Source organism: Haemaphysalis longicornis, unplaced genomic scaffold, assembly GCF_048455015.1.
Source record: "Haemaphysalis longicornis isolate Haplotype H1 unplaced genomic scaffold, Haemaphysalis longicornis Haplotype H1 scaffold_7, whole genome shotgun sequence".
Classification (NCBI taxonomy): Eukaryota; Metazoa; Arthropoda; class Arachnida; order Ixodida; family Ixodidae; genus Haemaphysalis; species Haemaphysalis longicornis.
In genome coordinates this window covers 143,715,048-143,741,997 of record NW_027526422.1, presented here as the reverse complement: position 1 = coordinate 143,741,997, position 26,950 = coordinate 143,715,048, and the positions used below count along the sequence as shown (strand labels likewise).

At 49.0% G+C, this 26,950-nt stretch overlaps 1 protein-coding gene across 4 annotated transcripts in view; it reads left to right on the top strand.

The window, feature by feature from the left end:
• LOC144147094 (uncharacterized) overlaps positions 1–26,950 on the top strand; it is a 228,279-nt gene that overhangs the window by 56,247 nt on the left and 145,082 nt on the right. For all 4 annotated transcript variants that reach the window (XM_077679144.1, XM_077679143.1, XM_077679146.1 and 1 more), the window contains exons 9-10: positions 17,885–17,967; positions 20,053–20,198. In XM_077679144.1, the coding sequence (XP_077535270.1) occupies positions 17,885–17,967; positions 20,053–20,198 (229 nt within the window). The remainder of the gene's footprint in view (positions 1–17,884; positions 17,968–20,052; positions 20,199–26,950) is intronic.

Here is a 26,950-nt window from a genome sequence, read left to right as displayed (position 1 = left end):
ATTCTATACCGTTCCCCTGACTCTGTGGCTGAGAGTGAGGTCCGGGGTTTTGTCCCGTAGTGTGCTCGTTCCCACCTGCATGGGCAAGTCCGGTTGGGTTTCTAGTGTGAGGTGTTGCGTCTGGCTTCACTATTACAATGATATTCCTTTTTGTGTCTTTAGACACATAAAAGTCTCCTACGATGATAAGTGCTCCCCCTGAAGCTGCTTGCGTACGTGCCATGACAAGTGATGCGTTGTAATGATTGTGTTCCTTCTGGCTACTGTATGCACTACGAACGTGTAAACTCCGGCGGGGGCGTTTCTCGGGTATAACGTGGTAAACTAGTGTGGGAGTTCATGTGATTGAGCTGTATTTGCTGTGCTGGGATGTTTCGCTGGACTAGAATAGCAGTGTTTAGTTTATCCTGTCTTAAATGGCTGATAACTAATGCATTTTATTCGCCTTCCGCGTTCCTATAGCGCGATGACAATGGGTGGAAGTTCTGTCTGTTTTTTGGAGGGGGAGCTCTGCCCTCTTATGGTGAAAATTTCGACAATTCTCTTGCCATTCTACCAGCTTTTGAGTGGACGTTCCAATAGGTAATGTCAAAATTTTGGGGAGTACGGGGTTCATCGGAGTAATAATATCCCTATTGCAATTGTGCATTTGTGAGCGCATGCCCCTAATAGTGGCCTGCATGACCGCCTGTACGCTGAGCAGAGTCTAAGGAATATGCGTGCACTCCGCCTTGTGGTCTCCACGCGTACGCTGTAGACGCTCAAAGCGATTATCATGCACATTCCAGATAGGAAGGCAGCCCTCAGTCGAAGGCGTACTAGTTGTTGTTCATTTGTAAGGGGATGATGCTGGTACTGCATCTGCTTTTGTTGCGGAAGCCATGCAAGGTTTTCTTTTTTTGGCACTGCCTTTACCGAATTGCCTGCTCTTTCCTAGCGATATCAAGGGATAGAGATGGGGAAGGAAGGGTGGATAATGCGGGGAGTTCCACTGCAGGTGATAACGACAATGGTGACGAGTTGATGGGAGTGTTACCATGGGGGTGAGTGGCCGATTGGAAAGACGCGCTGGGATTGCCCACTTGTTGCTCATAGATTCGCTTCGAACCGCTTGTTGAGCGAGCGCTTTCCACCGAGAGGTTCTTGACCTGCTGGCTTTGCCCTTGTCTCTGCTCTTGTGTGTGCAGCACTTCGTATCAAATAGCCTAAGGAGGTAGAAAGTTGCTTGTGTTCGGAAGTTTCTTTGACAGATCTTGTGCCTTGGCTGCCATTTGGGCGTAAGTGGCGGGTCTTCGACATTGGAGGAACCTGCGAGGGGAGTACGTCCTGCCTGCTAGATGGGGTCCCTCTACAGGGTCTACATTCGGGAGAACACGGTTGCCCACTAGGGGCATTGGTCATGCTCAAGAGGCACAGCACCGGGCAGTGACGGCTGCGGGCAGACGTCCTTGCGGTATCCAGGCACCAGAAGCTGGCACACGCTTCGGCTTTTCATCTCCGAGGCGTGCGGTGGGGGATGACTGCTCGGTTCCTCATGCAGTATGAAACGCCAGGTCGGCCAAAGAGGATTTCAACCATGTTTGACGTTCCGAACTGCCTCACATGCCGAATCTTTATTTCAGGGTTGGCAGCAAGTACACTGTCAGAGATTTGATCAGCACTGCCTGTTTCCCGTACATAAAGATTATCACGAGTGAGATGTTGGAAGGGGCGGCACATAGGTGGCCAGTTCGTATCCGCGTTCTCGATCGAAGAGGGAGTTTAGTGGAACGTACTGGGTTGCCCGCTTTTTGCAAGGTGTGCTTACCCCGATGAAGTTAGCCTTGCTGTTACACCGTACCTATTCTGGGCTATTAGCTTCGGTGCCCGCTTTGGTCTGTATAGTATCCGCCAGGGCTGCCACCGGTATTTTATCCAGGGCTAGGACACTGCGCGGACCCATTACCGCTTTGAGGTGTGTTGGTGGTAGCTGTTCTAGCGATACTGCTCGCCTGCGGGGATTCTTCTTATTCGAGCATTGGCTTCTATGGGTACCTGGTGAGGAATCAGACTTGCCTGAATCGAGGCATTGGTGTCGGCGTGGGTAGCTTGCTACTGCCAAAGTATGTTGCCATCCCGGCAGAACAACCTGTTTGGAGAGATGGGTTCTCCTTCAACTTCGCTTTCCATCGTGATGCGGCTAATCCGGTTGCCACTTGGTTATGGCAGGTAGGTGCAACTGCTACGGCGCCCGGCCTGTGGCAAACTCGAGGGGGGATTAGGTTATGTTTAGCGTCTCCTGCGTGGTCGGCAATTTGAATGTTCGTTCAGTAATTCAGTTCACAAACGGAGCACGAAACAAGGATCCATGATGCTCGGGTAGAACCTAGGCGCCACTGTTGGCAAAGGCGGTGGCGGTATTCCATCGCGTTTCCACAAATAAAAACGTTTCCTGAAGCCGATGTAGAGTGCGTTCGCAGTTGGTGGTCCCCTAGCTGCCTTTTCTATGTTGCGCGGGAGCTGGCCTATTTGATCCGTCGTCGGCAAGCGGAGTCTGACCACCCCTCGGATATTGCCAGGCCAGCCGTTCGGCTCAGCACACTCCCTAAGCAGGCCCTGAAACCGTAGAGAAAGACAGGCATTGAACGAATAGGATAATAATTTGAGCTACATGAATGGTTAACATAGTAAAACCAACATTTTACGATGCTACGCCAAGCTTTCGCTTTCCATATACAGTATTAACTGAGCTAACCAGCAGCCTTTTTTTCTATGAACTTCTACAGCCAGATGGGCAAGCATGCACGCAGCCTATTTGAGGCCTCGCAGTTTACATGGCTTGCCCTTTGTAGTAAGTACAGATAGGTATATCAAACAACGAACACCACAGGCCGCCTGCACCGAACTTTTAGCGGCGCAGCGCGGGGACTTTGGTAAACATATGAAGCTCGCCAAATAGCATTACGAAACTGTTTTGTGAACAGAAAAGCATTGGGAGGCTGTGATATAATTAGGTGAGTAAGCCCATAAGAAATTAGAGATAATCAGCCTATTATATATAAACTTTTCCAATTTTATCAATGGTGGAGCTTGTACACCTTGAGCAATTGGCCAACCGAGGAAATATAGCGCGTTTAAGCTGTTTAGACCACTTGCACTTTTATAAACTTCCAATATTTATTTTATGTGGTAGTTTCAGGTGCTTCATTTCATAGCTATAGATTCATATCATTTCTTTTGGTTGTCAAGCTAAGAGAAACCGTTTAATGTTGATTCATTCAAACTTACGAATCCCCCTGCATGTTCTGACAGCTTTACGGATGCCATTAGGTGAATTCTGGTTAGAGTGACCGTGTCTTTATCGATAGATTGTGCAGTTACCGGCAGAAAGATGTTCTGTAGTCCTCCTATGTGCAATAAGAAAGGTACCATCAATAAAAAGTCTGAACAATATCGCTCCTAATAAAAACCATACTGCACTCCCCGGGTAGCCTTTGTGGATTCGGATAGGCAGTCGTTTATTTCCTCATATTTTATCTGACTCATACGTTGGCGCGGTGTATTGCATTATGCTTCGGTTATCGCCAACAGCACTAATTTATTACATAAAGCCTTGTTAAGGACCCTCCTCAAAGGTTTCAGAGACGTCAAACAAGATGAGTCAGTCTAAGCCCTACTATTTCAATCCCGTGTGAAGTTGTCGGTAATTTGTTTTTATTTCTTTAGTGTACGCAGAGTCGATTATTGCGCAGCTCGCGTTGATTTTGAGAGAGGGCTCTTGTGCCCTCAATATACATCTCCATAAAATTGGATATAATACAGTCTAGAACTTTCCTGCATACGCAGATCAATAAAATTTATTGCCATTTTTCTCATGTTTAAGTTACGGGTGCCCTACGCTCGGACAACACTGCACACGCTGTCGCCGTGCCTGCGGCGCTGAGGTATAGGCAGGCGAGAAACAAAAGGGACGGACCATTATCCTCGAAGATTGTTTATTAGGCCGGAAGGCTTAATATCTCATACGAAACGCTAGTGAGTGAGTGAGTGTAGACTTTATTAAAATCGCCTGCAGGCGGCCTCTGTTACCGAAGTGCTGTGACGCGGCCCTACGTCTTTCCGGCTGGGCTCTTTACTAGGCAGCTCCCTCGCTACTAGCGTCGAGGTCCTCCGGCCTGCCCGCGCTGGGCGGCCGGGCCCTCTCGGCTTTCGCTCGGGCGATGCCGTTCAAGTGCCGCCAGGATCTGCTGGACGGCCTGTAGTTGTACGTCCTTGTCACTGCTCCGCGCCGCGGTCAGGTACCACGGCGGGATCTTTGTCTCCATTGACGCTTCTGTAGGTCTTGCCGAGCAGTCCCAGAGGATGTGAGCCATCGTAGCCCGCCCACTGCGGCACACTTTGCACGTATCGTCCTCGTATTGCTCGGGGCACACATGCTTCATGATGACCGGGGTCAGTAAGGAACCCGTCTGCAATTGCCTTAGTACCACCGCTTGCTCCCTGGCCAGGCCGGGGTGCGGCGGCGCCATTTCTCTTCTTCTCATCCTATAGTATGTCGTGATTTCATTATATGTCCCCATCCTGTCTTTGGTTTCCCCCCACAGTTCTGCAGACGGGTTCGCTCCAGCCGCGCGGCCAGTTAACACTCGCGCGGTAGAGTTCGCCGTCTCATTGTGGTTCACATATTGTTCTGACACTTCGTTCCCCGCGTGTGCGGGGAACCACTTCACTGTCACGTGCCTGTTCGCGAAGTCCAGAGAGGCGAGCAACCTCACTGCTCTACTACACACTCTCCCTCTGGCAAAGTTCCGCACGGCCCCTTTAGAGTCGCACAGAATGGTCCTGGTGTGTGGGTCCGCGATGGCTAAGGCTATAGCCACCTCTTCGGCACATCTCGCCTCACGTGCCCGGACACTTGCCGCGGTGACTGTTGAGCCGGTCTTGGCGTCGATGACCACCGCCGCGTACGTCTTCTTGCCTCGATACTCTGCCGCGTCCACGTACCTCGTGCCCGGAATCTCAGCGTGCATCTCGACCATGACCTTGGCTCGAGCCTTCCGCCGTTCTCCGCTGTGTTCGGGGTCCATGTTCTTTGGAACGGGGTAGACCCACATTCCTCTCCTGATGTTTTCGGGTACGTCTTCTTGTTCGCATAGCTCTTCCTCGCTCGTACCGGGGTCTAGACCCAGTCTAGCGAGGATGGCCCTGCCCGTCTTGGTTTCCTTGAGCCTCTCGATTTGGGCGGCTCGCTGTGCTTCTCCGATCTCCTCGAGCGTGTTGTGCACGCCGAGGGCCAGCAACTTCTCGGTGCTCGTGCAGTCGAGAAGTCCGAGTGCGGCCTTGTGGGCTTTCCGTATCATCGCGTTGATCTTGTTTCGTTCGTCTAACCGCCAGTTATGGAAGGCGGCGACGTACGCCACGTGGCTTATGGCGAACGATTGAACTAGCCAGAGCAGGCTGTCCTCTCGCATGCCAGCCTTTCTGTTGGCGACTCTCTTTATGAGGCGTGTGGCCGCGGTGACCTTAGCCGAAAGGCGATTGATGGTTTCGCCGTTCGTGCGACGTTTCTCGATTAACATGCCCAGCACTCGGATCTTCCCGACCTCCGGGATCACCTGTCCGTTGCTGGTTCGGATTATGATCTTGTCTTTTGCCGCGGCTTCCTTTTCCGCCGTCTTCCTTCTTGCGCCCTTCGGTGGCAACACCAAGAGTTCTGACTTGCTCGGGGAGCATACCAGTCCTGATCCGTCAAGTTGGCTCTCGATGGCTTCCACTGCTTGCTGTAGTGTCGACTCTATGTGCCCATTGCTGCCACCCGGGACCCACAACGTGATGTCATCGGCATAGATGGTGTGGCGCACATCCGCCAGTGACTTCAGGCGCCGGCCGACCCCGATCATCACCAGGTTGAAGAGCAGCGGTGAGATCACCGAGCCCTGTGGGGTCCCAATGCTGCCGAGCTTCTTCTCTTCGAGCGTGATGCCGCCGACGTGGATTTCTGCCGTGCGTTCTGACAGGAACTCGCGCACGTAGTTGCACGTCCGGACTCCCATGTTCAGTTCGCTGATTTGGGCCAAAACCGCCGCGTGCTTGACTTTTTCGAATGCACTCAGCAGGTGTAGCCCCAGGATGGCCTTGTTGTCACGCGTCTTGGTCTTGTCATCGATGATTTCAGTCTTGAGCTGTATCATTGCGTCCTGTGTGCTCAACTTGCTCCTGAAGCCGATCATCGACTCCGGGAACAAGTCGTTGTCTTCCAAATACTTTTGCGAGCGGTTCATCACGACGTGCTCCAGCGCCTTCCCGACGCACGAGGTCAGGGAGATGGGGCGGAGGTTTTCGATGCTGGGCGTCTTCCCCGGTTTTGGGATGAGGATGGTTTTCGCCGTCCTCCACATTTTGGGTAACCTACCCTCCCTCCAGCATTTGTTGAAGAGGGCTGTCAGGCTCGCAATCGCCGCCTCGTTGAGGTTCTTGAGTGCTTTGTTGGTGATCTTGTCCGGGCCCGCAGCGGATCGGCAGTTGAGCTCATGCAACGCTGCCCGCACCTCCCAGACCTCGATGTCCCTGTCTAATTGTTCATTTGCCGCTCCCCGATAGTCTGGGTGCGACTCCTCGGGGCTTGCTGGCAGGTACTTTTTGTTAATTCGGTTGCGCACTTCTTCTTCTCCTAGCTCGCGCAGTGCCTTGTTTAGGATCTTGGCTAGGCTGTCCCTCTGGTGTGATTTCGTTTTCGTTTCGTCAAGCAAGTGCCGGAGCATGGTCCATGTTCTTCCGCTGTGCATTTGGCCGTCGGCTGCGTTGCACGTCTCGTACCACTGCTGCCGGCAAAGCGTGCGGCAGTGCTTTCCGATAGTGCGATTCAGCTCGGCCACTCTTTTTCTCAGTCTGCGGTTGGTGCGTTGTTTTCGCCACCGTTCCTGAATTGATCTTTTCGCCTCCAGCAAATGGGCAAGGCGGCTGTCAATTCTGTCTATCTCCTCCCCGGTCTCAATTTCCTTGGTTGCCTCCGAAACTTTCTCTAAAATTTTGTTTGTCCACTCGTCCACGTCCCGAATCTCCTCTTCCTCGGCCGGTAACAGGCTTCGGTAGAGGTCCCAGTCCGTGATCTTGTGGACCCGTTTTTCTTCCGATGTCCCCCTGAGCGGCACCGTCACCTCAATGATAAAGTGATCGCTGCCCAGGTCTTGGCCGGTGTTGGTCCATTCGGGCTGTCGGCCCCCATTCGGCGTCCTGACGAAGGTGAGGTCCGGCGTGGTATCCCTGCTGACCGAGTTGCCGATCCGCGTCGGGTGCGCCGGGTCCGTTACGAGGGTGTAGCCCGCGTCTGTGGCGTCGGTCAGGAGATCGCGTCCCTTGGCCGACGTCTTAGCGTAGCCCCAGGCCTGGCACGGAGCGTTGAAGTCGCCGCAGATTACTAGGTTGTCTTTGCTTCCGGCGGTCTTGCAAGCCTTGTGTAGGACTGACTTGAATTTTTGCTTGCTGTGCGCTGGGCTGCTGTAAATGTTCACGAAAAATGTACTCTCCTTCCTCTTCCTTCCAGTTATTACTTCGATCATCGTGTGTTCGATCAGTGAGTTCTTGATGCCTTCCCTCTCCACGCAGTTGAGTCCCTTCCTCACCAGGGTGCAGACGCCTCGTCCCTTGCCGCTTGCGGCTCGGCTGGGCGGGCTGGCATGCGTCCTGTACCCGGGAAGTCGGGTCTCTTGTACGAGGGTTTCTTGCATCATTATAATGTCTGGTTTCCTCGCCAACTGTTGTATGTGCTGCTGCAACACCGCCTTCTTGCTTGCGAACCCGTTACAATTCCAGTGCCACGCCGTGAGGCTCTTCGCCATTGTTCTCACTGTCTTATTTGAGTTCCGATCCATGCTTGGATGTTGTTCATTTGTTCCGTTAGTTGACGAACCGCCGCGGCGGTCTGGTGTACTACTTCCGAGATGCTTTGGCACGTCTGTTCTAGGCTCGTTACACGAGCCGTCAGCTGCGTCACGTTGCCTTCTAGCGTGTCTATTCGCTCAGCGAGCTTACGTTCGCGGAGGTTTTCGACCGCCCTTTTCTTTATCGCCGGCTCCGCGAACGTAAGCTCGCTGAGCGAATAGACACGCTAGAAGGCAACGTGACGCAGCTGACGGCTCGTGTAACGAGCCTAGAACAGACGTGCCAAAGCATCTCGGAAGTAGTACACCAGACCGCCGCGGCGGTTCGTCAACTAACGGAACAAATGAACAACATCCAAGCATGGATCGCAACTAAATAAGACAGTGAGAACAACGGCGAAGAGCCTCACGGCGTGGAACTGGAATTGTAACGGGTTCGCAAGCAAGAAGGCGGTGTTGCAGCAGCACATACAACAGTTTTCTTAATCGCCGGCTCCGAGGACGTTGTTGATTGCCTCGCGGACACCTTGATCTCCTCTTCTTCTGGCTTTTCTTGCGGCTCTTGCTGCGCCGGTGGCTGCCGTGCTTGCTGCTGGCGGGCGTTAGCCTTCATGAGTTCCTTGAGTTCCTCCATCTGTCTGTTGTTCCTTTCGGGTGCCGCGCGCAGCTGCGCATTCTCCTTGCGGAGCACCTCGATCATCTTCCGCATCGTCTTGATTGCCTCGCTCTCGGCGCTCCAACTACACGATGCGCGCGACTGCATCTCGACCTTTCCTTTCCCGCCACCGTTACCTCCGGCAATCTGAACCCAGCTCACTCTTTCCCGTGATTTAGAACGTCCTTTGCTCGCCGCTCGGCTGTTGCTCCCACTGATAACCTTTCCGGCTGTGCGGCTTTGCGACCGTGACGCCCGCTCTTGACTTTTTGCCCTATCGCCATTTCCCAGCGCCGGGAAGCTGCGCGGTGCAAGGTTCTCTTGTTCTTGCATCATCTTTTTCTGTTCAGCAATTTTCCTCTCCCGTCGCCTCTTTGTGACGACGTACGGCGTCTTAAATTTATTTTTACAGCCCCTGACGCCCGTGGAGTGCTGGCCATCGCAAAGTCTGCATTTTGGTTTGCAAACCTCGGCGTGGCCTTCGCCCGGGTTGTTTGCCCCGCAGTCGAAGCACACCCTAACTTTCGGCGTGGGACATACATCCTTTCTGTGTCCAACTTTCCCGCAAGTTTTACACACATCGAAGTTTTTTCGGTAGAGGCTACACTTCATCACTGCTGGCCCTTAGAAAATATAATCAGGCACTTTTCCCCCTCGAAGGCCACGATAACCGTGGTCGAGGTTCCAATTCGTTTCGCTCCTACCGCCGTCGGGTTTCTCTTGGTTACAATGCTTTTGTCAATTTCTGTTGGCGTGCGCTCCGTTGGCACCTCTCGTATTACTCCCTTCACCACACTGTCGGGAACCGTCATGTACGCTCCCACCTCGTGCACCTGTTCTCCGATTTTTATCTCCTGAATCCTGGCATACTTGCGTGCCCGAGAAAGATCAGGGGTACTCACGACCAGGATATTCTGCTCGTTGTTTGGCAGGAATGTGTCGGCCGCCGCTTCTTTTCCCGGGATATTGGCCGCCGCGGTGACCGCCGCCGCCATAACTGCGATGGGTGTTTTCGCAATACACAAGCAGCCCCGCGGCCGCACGACGATCTTGGTATCTTCTTTCGGCAGTACATCGGGCATTCTTGCCGCCACCGTGGCCGTAGCTGCTGCCTTCTTGGCGAACGTCTTCGTCCTCGGGCGCGGTTGTTGCGTAGTCACCGGCACGCTGTCCTTCCTCGGCTTTTTGGAGCGGTGAACGACTTCCGTCCAATCCGCTGCCGCCGCGTCGTCTTCTGATGCCATTTCCTCGCCGTTAACCTCGACGCACATCCGGCCCATGTCGTCAGAACTAGGGGTCGGTGACAGGTCAGGCGACGTGGCCGTTTCCATTGCATCCCCTATACCTCGGCTCGCAAGGCCTGACGGCCTATGCTTGCCGTGTATTCCCCGGCCGAGCAGTTAGGCTTGGCTCGGGATGCTGCCGCGGCTCCGAGAAAATCGGGAAAAAAAAGTCCGAATTTCACGTACCACTTGGTTGAACTTGGTATCAGCGTGTGCGCGGTACCTTCCCGGATCTTCTGGTACTAATTACACAACGATACCAGTTGATTGACGCTGCACTAATTGTTATTTAAGCAGGAGCCGCTAGCACCACGACACGGTGTCGTCGTCACTTTCCCAAACGCTAGTGTCTTCCTTTCCCGTCCGTGTTTCATACTTTGCGCTTAATGTTCAACAATGGAATGATCGGAGTAGCTTCAGTTTGTAAAGATGGAACTAGCCGAAATGTTGCTATGTTAGCTTTTCAAGTGGCCTGAGCATCTCCACATTTTCTTCAAACTGAACACCGATGTTATTTCTATTCTCGCCATTCTTCCTCGGAACGGAAAAGACGCGTTGAATATTTATTCCGTTTGCTGCGAATTTTATTGACAAACGACACTCCTCTGCTGCTCGTGCCACAAAAAGTCCCTGTTCGGAACTACGACCACCTCCACGCTCTTCCCCTCTCGCCTTGCTTCTGCAACGGTAAATACGATGGACGCTGTCAGTACAAAATCCCAAGTCCCAGGGATATATTCCATAAATTTCATGAGGTGGGGCTACGTTGACGCGCGACTTTTGTGTACATAGCTCTGCAGTCAGAGATGGTTTGCTGGAGTTTAGCCATAGAGGGCTTCGCTGAAAGACAAAACGGACCTTTGTTCCTTCACAGCACCAGTGTTTAATGCAATGTGGCTGACCGCTAGTGTGCGATAGCACCATGTGCTGGGTTAACGTAGATGCACCATTACCAGCGTCGCCAACGTCAATAACTGAGCGATCGAACGCTGCACGAGAAATTTATCAAGCATGACAAGAACCCGCACGAGCGTGAGTGCGAAATTTGGCGCCACTCGGAGCATTCTCGGCTTGAGAATGAGGAGCACGATCGCTGTGCGGTGTTCCAGCACTTCTCCCGCTCTGGCTTACTACCTCCATAGCAATCCAAGAGGTGTCAGTGAAGGAGTGCCCTAAGATGCAGTGCTTAGTCCACTTCTCTTAAACCTCGCGCTGTCGGACCTGCCTAACAGCAGACCCACAGACCTAGAGCACAGTGTATGTATCTCTGTTTATGCTGACGATGTTGCACTGTGGACCTGGGGTCTAAAGCCTCAGAGCAGCCAAATGAATAAATCCCTGCAAAGAGCACTGGAAGCGGTTTCGGTATATATCACGGCAATAGGACTACGGCTTTCCCCTACCAAGTCTGCAACCATGATATCCCACCTCAACCCTGGAGCACGGTATCGACCTCCCCTAGAGCACGGTATCGACCTCCCGAAGTCATCTACGCTATGCCTCTTGTAACTACGAAGCCAGCACAGTAGAGGAAATTGCAGACTGATCAAAGGTATTCACTTCGGACCGCTCTCTGCGTGCCACACTCGTCGCAATGCGGGGACACTCTTGCTGAAGCCGGAGCCTGGCCCCTCACCCTCCGCGCCCTACAGGGAGTCCTCCATCATGTCGAGCGGTGCCATAGGGGTCTAGACGGAGGCGCCCTTCTCGCATCGCTAAGAGAATGGCCTCACTCTCGAATGGGTATAATTTTCCTCACCTTCGAAACGGTGATCGGCCAGCCCCGACGTATCACATCATACCCACTGCACCCCCCGTGATGCATGAGATCACCGTAAGGGCTAATCCACCACACGTGACCTCAAAGAAGATAACTCCACTATGTTGATTAAGGCATGAAGCATCGACCTGCTTGGAGAACCTAAAGGGGAATGTGCTGATATTCAACGATAGCTCCGTGCTTCCAGACAAAGGGTGGCGGGTGCCACATCCATCGCGACCACCTTCGCATAAGTCAGGCAATGCAACCTGCCAGTAGCCAGTAGCACTACAACGGACGAAATCGCGGGCATTCACTTGGCTGCAGACATCATTAAGAAGCGCGAGCAGAATCTAATTAATCGAAAAGTAGCCATCCTCTGTGACGTATAGGCTGCACTACTGAGGCGCGACCGGGCCCCCTCAGCTGTCCTGCCGTACAGTCTCGCCAAATACCTGCACAGCCACCGCGCCAAAAGCCTGAGCATCTGTTTGCAGTGGCCACCTGCTCACGTAAGCATCAAAAGAAATGAGGAGGCTGATTGCGTGGCAAAAGAAGCGCATCTTCTTCCCAGTTTGTTAAGTGAGGCAATCAGGACCCTGGAGGTAACTTATCGGAAGGGATGTCCAAGCCATATACCCCGACTCCCGAGTTGAATCTGGCAATCCAGCACACCAGCTTCCTTTGAGGGGACTGACCGAGCTGACCGTGCTCTCCTTCTTCGTCTGCGAATCGGCTGTCATCGCTGCGCGGAAAGAAGTCACAGGTTTGTCACCTCTAGTTCACCCGCCCGCCCGCACTTTCCGTGCAGTATACACAATCGTGCATGCACTGTGCGTGCGTCTGCAACATTCGCAGTATCGATCACCCCTTAGAGCGTCATACGCGAAACAAGGACTGCGTTCATGAACCTCTTGGAACCTTTTGCCTCCAGAATGTTAGAAATCAAATCGCAAAAAAGCATTCCGTTCCATGCTTGACTCTTTCAAGGGCACGCGACTCCCACACCGGCTATGATGCTGCCAGCTCTGTCTGTCCTGCGCGGCTTGTGAACCGTCATCTTATTCTCCTTCTACCTTTCTTTTGTCTATCCTTTTTGCTGTCTATTCTCCTCCTAGACTTTTGCTGTCTATTCTCCTCGGCTTGAGGGCCCCTCAAGCCGAGAGGTAGTGATAGGCTGGGCCGAATTTCGTTTCTCTTCCAATAAAGCAACTCTCTGTCTCTCTGTGTCTGGCTGACTACGCCATGTCGTTTTATTTTTTGGCCGTCAGTACCCGTGATAAACGGCACAACAAAAGCCACGTAATTTTTTAAAAGTCTTCGTGAGCACAAAATTACAAGACATAAGGGTTTACATGCCATCAGTTTGTTGTTTGACGATATCAACCGCATAGCTTTTAGGCCAACACAAAGGCGCCAGGCGGAGACAGAAGACCTCTTTCGCACGTAAGCGCGTTCATGGCTCCGTTCGCCCGGTGTAGTCCTGGATTGCGAAGTGGGCTTACGCCACTTGAGCAGATTGAGCGCATGTGAGCGCGCGCATCGCGGCGACAAGCGCACCGCGGGTTCGTCACCCCCAAGACGATTCGGGTGAATTTGTAAAGCCATTCCTTCACAATGCCCACGTGAAGACGGCCACCGAACCAGCCTAAAAAGAACTCGCAGTGCACGTGCGCTCGCGCCATAAGTATACAGCACGGTCATGCTCGGGCTCTCGCTGCCCAGATTGCGATACTGGTTAAACCGGGTACTAGCTACACCCAGAAACCGGTATTAATACAAAGAATGGCCAACCACCCTATGTTGGGACTAAATAAGGAAATTCGGAGGGAAACAATGCATTCAAACGGTCTGGGACAGCAGCGGTTGCACGTCGATGGGAGGGGCATTCGTCCTGCCCTGGATAACCTAATAGAACTTTGGAACGAGTGTACAAGTAAAAAGAAATGAAAATACGAAAGAAGGAATACAGGAGAAGATTAAAAGCGCAGTAGTATGCGTACATAAAACATACCCACGATGAATTACTGTATAACACTGCAAGCGTAAGTGCCGCAGCGAGGGTATTGTCCGCTAAACCAAGTCCCAAGATAAAACGCTTTATGAGAATATATTCACAGCCAGTTCACCGATAAATTTTGGAGTTCGTATTGTTTTGCATTCTATGTATCTCTCCCCACGATACGTACGTTGACCTCTAAAATAACGCCTTTTGCTAGCAAGCGTTGATGTGCGTTTGCGTCTTGTTTCCTCCTGTATTTTGTGCCGATGCCACGCGAGTTATTAGAAGGCAACAAAACTTTTTGCGTCCCTCACGCTATTTTTATGTTGGGCGTTTAATCAAGAATAAACGCACCCGGACCCAGCGAAAGTTCTGCAAATCACTAAAGTGTATCATGGTCAGATCAACTACACATTTGTACGTGACCTCGCAGCTTCAGAGTACCGGCTGCGGTTCTCACGCACCCACGACCTGGCCTTGTTCATCCTCTTCAAGAAGCATACGTCCTTTGAAAAACTCTCCCTGTGAGCCGACAGCATCGGTGACGGGCTGACTGTGTAAAGCCGGTTATTGCTGTCTATACCCTTTGGTCACGTCCCGTGAACCCTACGACGTTTATTTTGCACTGTTTTAAAAAGGAATCGTGCCCTGACCTAAAGCTTCTCAAAAGTGAATTAAGCATTCCCGCTGAAACCGTGGTTACACCATAATGAGCCGTGGAAATCACCGCATTGCGCTTTTCCTTCCCCAGAAGTGTATTATTTTGTTTCAATCGCGTGAGTCACTGAAAAACTAGTGAAAGCTGGTTAAATGGAGCCCTCTGATTATAGTTGCTCGCCTAGATTTTGTAATTGGTCCCACGTCATCGACCCTGGTTCTGTCATGTTTGTCCGGCATTGCTCCTTTCTCACCTAATTGAGCACCACCGTTTAGTACCGAGAGGAGATGGTTAGTAGCTATAATATTAATATTAAAATAAATTTATAATAATAATATTATTAATAATATTATTATTCCGTGCTAATCAGGTCCACTGCAGAACGAAGGCCTCTCCCAATGACCTCCAACTGCTCCAGTCCTGCGCTGCTCGGGTCCACAGTCTACCCCGAATTTCATTATTTCACCCCCCAAGAGATTACTGGACGTCCCCTTCTTTTAGATACATCCCTTGTTGTCCACTCTGTTACCCTAATTGTGCAACGGTTGTCGGTTTGCCTCACTACATACCCAGCCCAAGTCCATTTCTTTTTTTTTATTTCAACTGTGATATATTCGACTCGTTTGTTCAATGATCAAGGTTGCTCGTTTTTTAACATTATTCCGAACATTACTCGTTCCATGGCCCGTTGAGCCGACCTGAGTTTGCTTTGTAGTTGTTTTGTAAGGCGCCAAGTTTCAGCCCCGTACGTCGTAGCCGGCAGTATTCACTGGTTGTACATTATTCTTTTCTATGAAGGATGTAACTTACTTTTCAATATTAGGGAGTGCTTGCTGAGTGTGCCCCTATCCGTACCTATTCTGCGCCGGATTTCATTTTCGCGGTTGAGGACCGACCTCACTAAGGAAGTTGTATTCCTTTAATTCCAGCATTTCGTACACAATGTTATAGTTAGGCGCACTGGTGACAGCTTGGATTCCCAACAATGCAGAGAGCAGGCTGGGTTTAGGAAATGCTAATCAACCCTGGATCCCATCCATGTTGCCAGTCAAGTGATAGACAAATTCGCCGAACACTCTAAATCCCTTTACGTGGCATTTATAGAGAATGAGAAAGCATTTGATCCCGTACTGACCGCAGCCGTGCTAGAAGCACTAAAAGACCGAGAACTTCAGGAGACCTACATAGGAATTCTAGAAGACATATAACAAGAATGAATGGGCCCTATACCCATCCAAACACAAAGCGGTAAATTCTCGATCCGGAAGGAAGTACGATACGGAGGTACCAGCTCGTCAAAACTATTCACAGCATGCCTCAGGGGGGTGTGTAGAAAGCTTGGCTTGGAAAAAATACGATTAAGGATAACTGGGGTATACTTCAGCCATTTGAGGTTTCCAAACAACATAGCATTGCTGAGTGATACTGAAGGACACCTGCAAACAATGCTTGGGCAACTACAATCAGAAAGCAGGGCCGTGGGGCTAAAAATAAATATAACAATTTAAAATGATGATAAAGAAATGTTAATGAGCAGTAAGTTGTATAGTCGTACGGATCCGGCAAGAAGCACCCCGACGCCGACTGCCTGTCCCGCGCCCCCGTCGACCCGCCACCACAAGACTCCGATGAAGACAGCGCATTCTTCGGAATCATGACGGAGAACTACTTAGCCGCCCAGCAGCGTGCCGACCCCGACTGACGCGTCATGATCCATTACCTCGAAGGACGCAACTTCGCTGTGCCTAAAGTGTTTAAACGCAACTTACCACCATTCAGCCTTAAAAACTCAGTTCTCGTGAAGAAACATTTCAGCCCCGGAACGTGAATGAATTATCTTCTTGTCATCCGCGCAGACCTTCATGACGAAATTTTGGAAGCGTTCCACGACGACCCGTCTTTCGGACATCTCGGCACAGCCCGCACAATTTGAAAAATGAAGGCGAAGTACAACTGGCCCCACCTTGCATCCGACATCACCCACTACGTCCGGAGCTGCCATGACTACCAGCGACAAAAAACGCCATCGACGAGATCCGCCGGACTTCTGAAGCCGATCGCCACCCCATCGGGGCCCTTCCAGCAGATTAGAATGGACCTTCTGCGCCCATTCCCTACGTCACAATCGGAGAACAAGTGGATTGTCCTAGCCGCAGACTACATGTCGGGCCACGCGGGGACGGCCGCTCTTCCGAGGGGGACTGCACAAGAAGTCAGGAAGTTCTTCCTAAACGATGTTGTGCTGCGACATGCAGCCCCTGAAGTCCTTATCGGGGACCGCGGAACGGCCTTCACTGCGGAGCTTATCCAAGGAATCTTACGCTACAGCAACACGGATCACCAAAGAGCGACGGCGTACCAACCCCAAACGAACAAACGTACCAAACATCTGAACAAGACGATCACGGATATACTGTCTCTGTACGTCGACATGGAACATCAGACCTGGGACGAAGCCCTTCCGTATGCCACGTTTGCGGCTATAAAGGAAAGTACGCAGATGAGACCGTTCGAGCTTATCTACGGAAGACGGCCCAGTACGATGCTTGACACCACGCTTCCCCACGTAGAAGACGACGACCCCAACGCCGACGTCCAAGGATACCTCCAGCGTGCGGAGGAGGCCCGCACACTCGCTCGAGTTTGCGCAACGGGCCAGCTGCTCGTGAATGCCGGACTCTACAACCTTCGACGCCGAGACGTCGAGAACAGCCAAGAACATCATGTGTGGGTCTCGATTCCGATCCGACGACGTGGCCTTAGTGGGTAGCTTCTGCGACAGTATTTCGGTCCCTACTGGATTCTACAATCTGTTGGCCAACTTACCTACGAGGTGATCATCGATGGTGGTTCCGGAAAATCACGACGACCACACTGCCCGAAGTCGTCCAAGTGGTTCGCTTAAAACCTTACTACGCAAGATGAGAGACTTTTTTGTTGTTTGTTCGGACTGTAGTTTATTTTGGCATCGAGTCGCTGCCATTTCAGAGGTGGGTAATGCCACAAACCATGTTTTGGGCTTGTTTGTTTATGTTTTGTTTGCGACAACCCCTGCTAACGGCGCCTTTTTAATTGGGATAACATAGGCGCCGGCCTATGTTATCTGTGTTATCCTTGGGCCAAGTAAAGCGCATGTTCCATTCTTCATGCCACACGTGTTATGTAATTTTATTGGGAGAGTGGTTCTAGCTAGCGTAACCAGCATAGAATAATCTTGTTTGATCTACAGTGTTCTGGATACAATTCGACTATTCGAGAAACCCTCGTTCCGAGTGATAAACTCCCTGAGAGTGATGCGGAGCATTCGACTTGCCGCCGCTCGCATGCGCACGTCACTTTGTTGAATGCTGCTACGCCGCCTGTGTATTCATTGAGTTGTTAGGGGAGCACAAGTTCGCTCCAATAAACTTGTTTTTATGAGACAGCTGCGTCGTCTTTGCCCACGCGACATCACTGTCCTTTCGTCGCTACCGTTGTTTCAGCGCTAAATTCCTTCTCGACTGGAGCGTTCGCTCCAACATGCCCATCCAACTTTTCTGTGGGAGAAAACTGCGACTCAGAAACAGCCTTGAAACTGTTATGAACGGTTATTAGCTGTATTTTGTGGTACATTTAGGTAGTGTTCGTAATTAGCTTAGACATAATTTTCTTTTTTTCCCTCTTGGTAGATGCAGGAACGCCGCTGCCCGACATTCTTTCGGAGATTGTTGACGCCAGTATCCGCTGCTCTCTCAGCCTCCAGAATGCCATGGTGAGCTCTCAAGAACTTATGAATTAGAAGAACAGATATAACAACACATTTTATGTTTTGAACACTCTTTTGTGATTATCAAACAGTCTTCGCTGAACACGTGAATGTTGAGCTTCCGAATGATGCTACGTTTGGAGACAGCCCACTACTAGATTGTTTGCCATCCCAAGTTTCTCACGTAGGAGTAGTTACTGTGATGTTTGGTGCACCGCGCCAACCTCTAAAGATTCATCCTGGAAGTTTCAGTAGCAATTAAAAACTCTGGAATTTTTTTCTCCTCTATTGGACACCACCCCTTCGTGCTGGTGTTCATAAAATAGTGCTTTAACTCTACACAACCCATCTCCCGGTCTGCATGCTTGCCGGAATGTAACGCAAAAAGCAAGAGGAGTGTTGGTAATTTGGATGTACCTTGATGACTAAACACTACCTCGTGACCATTTGGTGTTTTTTGTTTGGAGAGAAAATAATTGTGTGACCCCGCTTACATTTTTTGTAACATATGAGCTGTGTTCAGAATAATTTGTTTTTACAAAGAATGTTTGTGAATAAAAGCGGCAGTTAGTTATAAGTAGCACGAACCTCAAAGGTTGTCATTATTTACAACGGTCCGGGAACTTTTATTTTTAAGGCATTCGCAGAATTAACCTTCTTATTCTTGTACTGTCGAGTCTACTAGTGGGAAGCAATAAATTGACCACACAGGTGCTGAAGAGATAATATTTCTTCCCTGAAAAGACCTTAGAAGTAACCTTTTTATTGTTGCGTCCACAAATAAATAGGTAATTACAAATAGGTTTTTGGGGATACCGCATCATGTTACACCAAAAACCTATCCTCTGGCTTACATCATAATCCGTCCAGCACAGCAATCATGATTTGTCTGCCTTTCCTAGGTAGATTTGCACAATTAGAATTCAAATACTTCAGGCTAGCAAAGTGGGTACATGGCTTTTTCATGCAGAATTCGCAGCAAATTTAGGGTCTTCTTCAGGGCTTTACCTAGGCGACTGCGACTAGAACAGAAAAGAACCTCCGCACACATAGATGAAGAGTTTCCACAAACGGGAACTTCTTATCGAAGGAACTCACTTCACAGTTGCAATGGCAGCTGCCGCCGAGAAGGTCAGTAATTGCAATCACAACTTCCCTGCCAATTTCAGCATCTAGATGATTTGGGTTCAGCGTGTTAGCCTTGAATTTTAACGCCTTAGTGGCATGCCTTAAGATGCGTCTGACGAAGCGGGGCCAGTTGTACAAAGAAAGTGCGGCTGCTGTTCATTAGAAGCAGCAGAGGTTGCAACGTTAGCTCATTTTGGAATACGTTTAAAACAGGGTGTACAGACTTACACTTACAGCCAATGACTCTGTTTCTTATGCTCGGTCAAAATATTGCACAGAAACCGGAATGTACTGGCATGGTAGTTGTTTGTGAAGGAGCGGTTTGGGTATAGTAATTCCCGCTGCTGCCATGAATGCTAACCTTGTTTCTATTTTACAAACCTAGGTAATTCAAACGCTTGAACACCTCCTTACCACAAAGACAACAAAACAGTGTTTTAGGTAAGAGGTGGCGCTAAAAATAAAGAACAAATAAATAGTTTAAAAAGTACGCCCGCATCCTACTGTTACTGCAGATATGAACTTGCACGAGTGCTTGCAAATGTGGCGCGTTTAGATGAAAGCCAAATTCAAGGTGTCCAGTTTCGTGAAGTGGTAGTTATTTACTTGGTTGTCCTTGATAACTACCCAAAGGTCTGTTTCCCGCTATGAGCACGCACCAGTTCCATACGGCACACTTCGTATCTAAAAAATCACAATCATAATAATGTGCTATGACGGGAGGAAGACATCTCACTGCCTAATCACTGAGATCTCATTATTTGTCTTCTTATATGGCCGATTCACTTAGCAGATTGACAACATCTCGTTTAGCTTCCTTAAGAAAGCTCGTGTATGGGATCCAAATGCGACAGTTTGAACTATTCGAAAGATGTTAAGGTCTATCCAGATTCATGAAATTTCAAGCAATTTAGGGTCTGCTTGCGTCAAGAAATTTCAGCAAAATAACCTCTCGGGTCAAAGACTTTACCGCAGCTGCGCAAAGGATGTCTGCACTCCGCCTGCTTTTCTGGAAACAAGAATTTGTTCCAACACATTGCGGCCGACCACATGAGCCTAGAAAGTGAAGATGAAAGCGGAAACAAGCCGATTCACTACGCAGCTCACGGGTGAGTGCATCGTAGTCATTTGATTCTCCGCTCCCTCTTTGTCTATCTGCATAAATTCTACGTCATTGTCACGTATCCTGCAATCATTGCCGTATTTGCACGATCTTAAGGCGCCAACGATTCTAAGGCGTAGGTAACTTCATTTGGGTAAAATTTGAAAAAAATAATTTTATGCCCGTTGTACCTTTCGTAGGAAACGCTGGAGGTGACAATGACAAAACCATGACCGTTTCGAAGATCTGGGGCGATATTGTACTGGAAATGCTTGTTTTATATTTTCGAAATGCTGGAAGACTTGACGTCTCAAAAAGTGTAGATAGCCTGAAAATATGCCAACATCATTCCGATTCACAAAAAGGGAAGTCCAAGAGACCTCAAAAATTACAGTCACGTGCGCCTACTCTCAGTTGTTTACAAGCTGTTTACCGTGGTTGCAGTTAGCCACATAGGTAACATGCTGGATTCCAAACAACCCAGAGAGCAGGCTGTGTTTACGAAAGGGTACTCAACCATGGTTCACATTCATGTCGTCAATCAAGTAATAAACATTCGTCGAGTACACTAAATACCCTTAAATGGTATTTTTAGATAATAAAAAAGTGTTTGATTCCGTACTCACCGCAGTCACGCTAGAAGCACTGACAGGGCAATAGAGGAAACCTGCACAATACTTCTAGAATACATATATAAGGAATACTCGGGTAGGAAAAACCCCCACAAGCAAAGCGATAAATTTCTTATCTGAAAGGGAGTAATACAGGGACATACCATCTCGTCAAAACTATTCACGTATATCGGGTAAGGGTATTTGGAAAGCTTGACTGAGAAAATATTAGATTAAGAATAATTGGGGAATATTTCAACCATTTTAGGTCTACGAACAACCCAGTTTGGTGAGTGAGACTGCAGAACACATGAATACAATGCTTGAGAAACTATAATCAGAAAGTACGGCCCGGAAGCGAAAAATAAATAAGAATAAATCTAAAGTAATGAGGAATACGCATGGCCAAAACGCCCTTTCCTGCTTTGAAGCGAAATGTAAAAGAAGTCAGCGAAAATAACTACACCGGACAGATGCTTAGTGCTGACCCCAACCACGAGAGAGAACTCCGGTACAGAATATGCGTTGGTTCAGCAGCACTGGGCCAATACCCCCCCCCCCATATCATTAAAAGTAAACTGCCTCTACCACTCAAAAGAAATATCTACAACTAGTGCAGACTCCAGGTGACGACATACGGAGCTGAACGTGGCCCCTCACTAAACAACTAGAAAGCAAACTTAGGTCGGTTCAACTGACCATGGAACAAATATTGTTAGGAATAACACACAGGAACAAGAAACGAGATTCCTGGAATAAGGAACGAGCTCCAGTACATGATATAATTCTTCAAGTAAAGAATAAAATTGGCCTTGGGCTGGCCTTGTGGTGAGGCAAACCGAGAACCAAAAGACAATCAACGTAACAGAGTGGATATCAAGTGATGGGTCCAGAAGATCGGGTGCGAAGGCACAGCAAGTATACTGGGAAACGAAATTGCCGACCGGTATGCTACGGCAGCTGGTCTTCGCAACGGCGTGGGTGAACCTCTGGTCCCGTATCTGCACATGAAACCAGCTATTCGACGGAGACTTCGTGAAATGTGGGAGAAGCAAAGAAACAAAGAATCCAATGACAAATTATACACAATTAAACCGTACTTAGGTATATATCTCACTGTGAAACAAGATATATTCACAGAGGTATCCATTTGTAAACGGCGAATAGGCCACACACACGCCACACACGCAATCTTTTGAATGCCACACTCACACCAGTTTTTACAAGTGTGGGGAAGGGCTCTCTGTTCTCCACGTATTACCTTAATGTGTGTCCTTGAATGATGCCAGAAAACGAGCCTTCCCTTAAATCTACGCATACAATATTCCACTGCCCCCTTAACTATTATTAGGAGACGAACTGACGCTCTCTTACAAATGTCTTTTAACTTATCTTTCAGAGCTCAATTTCTTAAAACTCATTTCATACCGGTCGTGACTTCAGAGCTTAGACTCTCCCATATTTCAGAGAGTTTGTGAAGATTCTCTTCTGCGGACAGGGAGCCTGGCTGTGCAGCATGCTCTGATGCTTCAGGCACCACTATGTATCTACCATTGTTCCTTTTATCAGCCATTATAAGCATTTTTTTAGTCTACGGGCCCTCTACACACATATACACAGTTTTTTAGGCCGTACCGTAACCATGCTTATTTTATACACATTTCAAGGAAAAACATGGCATTGAAATACCACCTAACAGAGTCTTGGCGCTCTTTAGCCACAGATACCCTTGCGCCATTAAACACAAACACACTACTAGTACTACAGAAGAAGGGGAAGGCCTTTAACCCGATCGAGGGATAAAATAAAGAAATTCGGTGGTAAACTTCAGACTCGAGCAGCATAAGGCAGGAGCGTTGGGGTGGACCTGAGTAGGCTGACCATTTTTAATATTCCTGTCGTATTACCATCAATATTATTTTTATGTGAATATATTTGTTATCTACCATGCAGTTGTAAGCAACAAGACGCCCCATACCTGTACAAGACGTTTTATTTCACGCACGCAACTCTGGCAGCAAAACTTCCCTGTGCCTCAAAAACATGCTTATCTAGCTCCTGCAGGCATTAACACTAAATCGGGGACATTGACAGACAATTTCGTCTTCGGGCCCAATTGTAATGCGCGCGCCAATTACAATGCGACGTTTAGCCAAAAGGCGTACTTGCCATTGCAACTTGGAGTACGTTTCAACGTCGATGTTTTTTGCATTAGTGCCCGATACCTTTAGTTAGCTAATAAGGGCAACCTTTGTTTCGAAGTAAGCAGATGCATTGGAAGAATAGGTTACGAGTTGCATAACAATCAATATCGTTATTAGTACGGATGACACGAGGGGGATCCCCACACCTCAATTTTCAAGGTAGAATAAACCTTTTGCTCCGCTTGCATCTGAGCAATGAGGCACGTATTTTAAGATGCACACCAGGCGTATGGTGCGGACTCGGTTGACGGCCTTGGGAAGGATTACGAACTTTCTTCTTTGCATTTATGGCGTAGGCCGAACTACGCGCTTCTGATTTCTTTCGGTGTCTAAAGACCTAGGAATGTTCCTTTCGGGTAACCGTTGTAGGCGGAAATCACTACAATTACAATACCAGCGCTCTCTGTTGCAGAAATATCTGTGTTTTAGCGTAAGGTGTGGTATCGGAACTTTTACGGGAACACCTTTTAAGTGCGAATGCAATTCTTAAGCGACCCTGAATCACGCGTCCACCGTCCGTCCGCAGCCTAGCAACGGAGCTAGCTAGCGTGCCTAGCAACGGCGCCGGATTTCCGACGCGTGAGGGCGCTCGCGTAGCGCCTCCTCTCCCCCCTCGCCTACTCTCCAGCTCGCAACACCCTCTCTCGGCGCGCCAGCCAGGCCACTACACTATATAAAAAAATAACAGCATCCGGCGCCCGGTTTCGATCCGAGGACGTTGCGGCCGCAGCTCGACGCTCTACCGACTAAACCACGGAAGCCTTTTTTTTTCTTTATTGCCTGCTTTGGCACATACAGAACACAGACATTCATTCACAGATAGCCGTCAACCTGACTTTGGTTGACGTCATGTGTTTAAAAGTCCCTTAGGTGTACCAACAATTCCATGTCTGCAAGACATTCGGGTGGATTCGACACATATTTTTGATTTTCCACGTATTCACTCATTGCCTCTCTAAAATACTGTCTCGCGCTTCGCGCATCGATGTCAGACTACCTTGCGGCCATTCTTGCTTTCCAAATAGAGCTCAATCCAACAAGCATGATCAGGTCGTAAGGCATACCATCCTCGCTTTCAATAGGCAAGTACTGTATGCCTGGGGCATCTACAGGCAGATCCTTTTTCAGAGTTCGTTGGAGCACATCCCACAGGAACACAGCATCCCAACAATCGATGAATACATGATCAATAGTTTCAGCTGTTTTGCATATGATACAGTCAATTCCCCATGGAACGAACAAGTCTTTTTCTGCCATCCACGTCTTAACAGAGAGGGTTCCAGTATGCAGTTTGAAGAAAAAAGTCTTTACGCTAGGGGGTACCTGCATATGCTTAACTCTTTTAAGCACATCTTTACCCCTACCTACTCTATAAATCAACCGGTACATTGGTTCAGGGAGGACTACATCACACACGTCTTTATACAACTTTTTCCTATTTACTTGACACAAGTATTCCCAAGAAAATCGAACAGACAAGAAATGGCATGACAGCACAACTTCTCTCATAAAACCATGCAGGCCGCCAGGTATAACATTGGACGTGACTATAATATCCGGTAACGCTTTACCCAAGCGCCATTGACAGATAGTTCTTAACGTTGGGTCCTTAACATCGTGGAGAAACAAGAAACGGTTTACAATTTGACGTACAAACAAGTGTGCTAGTCCCAAACCTCCGTCCCTGACCCTACGAAACAGGTTTGTCCGGCTTGTCCGTTCCCAGTTTGACCCCCATATAAACACAGCGAATACACGATGCAGTCTTTGAACATTTGCTCGGGAACAGTGAAGAACCTGAAGGACATACCACAGTCTGCTTACAAAAAATAAGTTGCACACAGTCGTTCTTGAAAATATTGATAAGCTCCACCCTTTCCACTTTTCTGCCCTTTCTTTCATTACTTCGGCTTCCTTCCTCCAATACGGATCGCTGTCTTTATAAAACTCCAAAGGCACACCTAAGTACTTTGCCGGTGTGCTGACCCAATTCATGTTAGCGAAGGTGCTAGGGGTTGATGGCCAATTTCCATGCCAAAACCCCAGGCATTTTTTTCAGTTTACGGCACTCCCATTCGCCTCACAGGATTGTTTGACGATTTCCACTACCGCATTGATGCTTTCGACATCTGAACAAAAAACAGCAATATCGTCCGCATAGGCTAAGAGTTTAACTTCTGCCCCATGCAGCCGAAATCCGTGTACGCTGTCGCTGCGTATAATACTTAAACAAAGTGATTCAATGTATAAACAAAAAAGTAACGGGCTAAGTGGGCATCCCTGGCGTACAGAGCGCTGTACTTCTATGCTTTCTCCCACAACCTTATTTACTATTAGCCGCGTCTTGCAACACCTGTACGTCTTTGGTTTGGTACTTCCAAACCACGGAAGCCACGCTGATTTCAGAGTTGGGAACGCTCCTTATATCTTTAACGCATTCAAACTACGTCGTCAGCGGCGTTGCGTTGGCGACTCAGCGGCGTTATAGCGGCTTAATAACTGCGTGGTGTACACGTGATACTACAAACCCGATGGAAGAGATGGAAGAGAAGGCGGCGAGGCGGTGGGCTGCGGGTGCCGAGCGCAAGCGCCGCAAGCGGGCCGACAACCGTGCAATCGCACTTTCACATTCTCCCCCTCGGGGAAATGCGGGGGACTTTTTTGGCCACCCTTCCTCACGGTCGCTGTTGCGCATCATAGGTCGCTCGCTAGGTGGGCCCCTTTGCGGGAGTGCCGGATGGGGTCTCGGTGCCTGGTGCAAGCGAGCACACCGGCCGATGGAGCGGTAGAAAGCATTTCTCCTTTTGCGGGTGATAAATAATAAAAGTGGAACCCAGCTTTCTAAGTCGCAGAAACCTTATCAGGGGTCGTTCAGGACTTGACATAAAAGCTTCGGCTGCCAGCTTGAGAGCACTTAGAGCCCACCGTTTACTCTCTAGATCGCACCTGTGCCTCGCTCCTTCTTTGTGACGCCACGTCTACGTCACAAAAATAGAAGAACAGCGGGAGAGGGAGAATCCAGATTTATTTACGTATTTTGGAGAAAATAACGCATCGTTGCTCGTCGAACAGCTGAGAGAGCTGCGAAACGTATGACCTTTCGGTTAAAACAAAATGTCTTTCACAGTTTGAGTGTTCCTTTAAAACATTCGTCACTGCAACGTGGACTAATGCATTGCGAAGGCGCAGTCTTATAAAAGACAAGTTTACAGCTATATTTTATCCAGTAGGGTAAGTTGACGTAGCGTATACTTTATCCAATAGTGTTTTGCTTCAGCACAAATTCATATTTCCCTTTTTGGCACATTTAAGGTATTGCGTAGGTGTAACAATAGAGTCGCCTAACTGGGCGGGAAGTATCTCATTGCTTCGGGCAAGTTGCAGTGCAAGTTGGTGTGTTTCTTTAAAAAAGTGTCTTTTCGCAAAAAAGAGCACACACAGGGTGGGGCGGTAGAAGCAAAAACCCCTCTCATCATGTCTGTGCTCCGTTTTCCCGCACAATCCGTAATTTCTCTCAAAAGTTTCCATTGTTCGTATTTCTGTATTAAGAACGTTGTAATAAAGCGTGCCAAACATTTTTTTTTAATTTGGAACCGACCGTTTTATTTTTTTGCTGTTCTCCTGCTAATAAGGTATTGGGCTGAAGGTTGCAAAAATATTCTCTAGAGTCGAAAGCTTACTGAGACGGGAAAAAGCTAAAAAACAGGGTAGTTGAGACAGAGCTGTAAAAACCCAGTGAGAAATTCCTGCAGCTGTCGAGACATTGCCGTACTTATACTGTGTTTTAGCGCCAGCGTGCAAAGCACCTGCTGTCTTTACTGCCCCACATTCGGATATACAAAGTGCCTGATGCGGCACGACATTTCAAGCGTCCTTAATATACAACTAATCTTCATTGCTGAAACGTGTTCGATGACGTACTGGTTTGAAGCTATTTAAAAGCC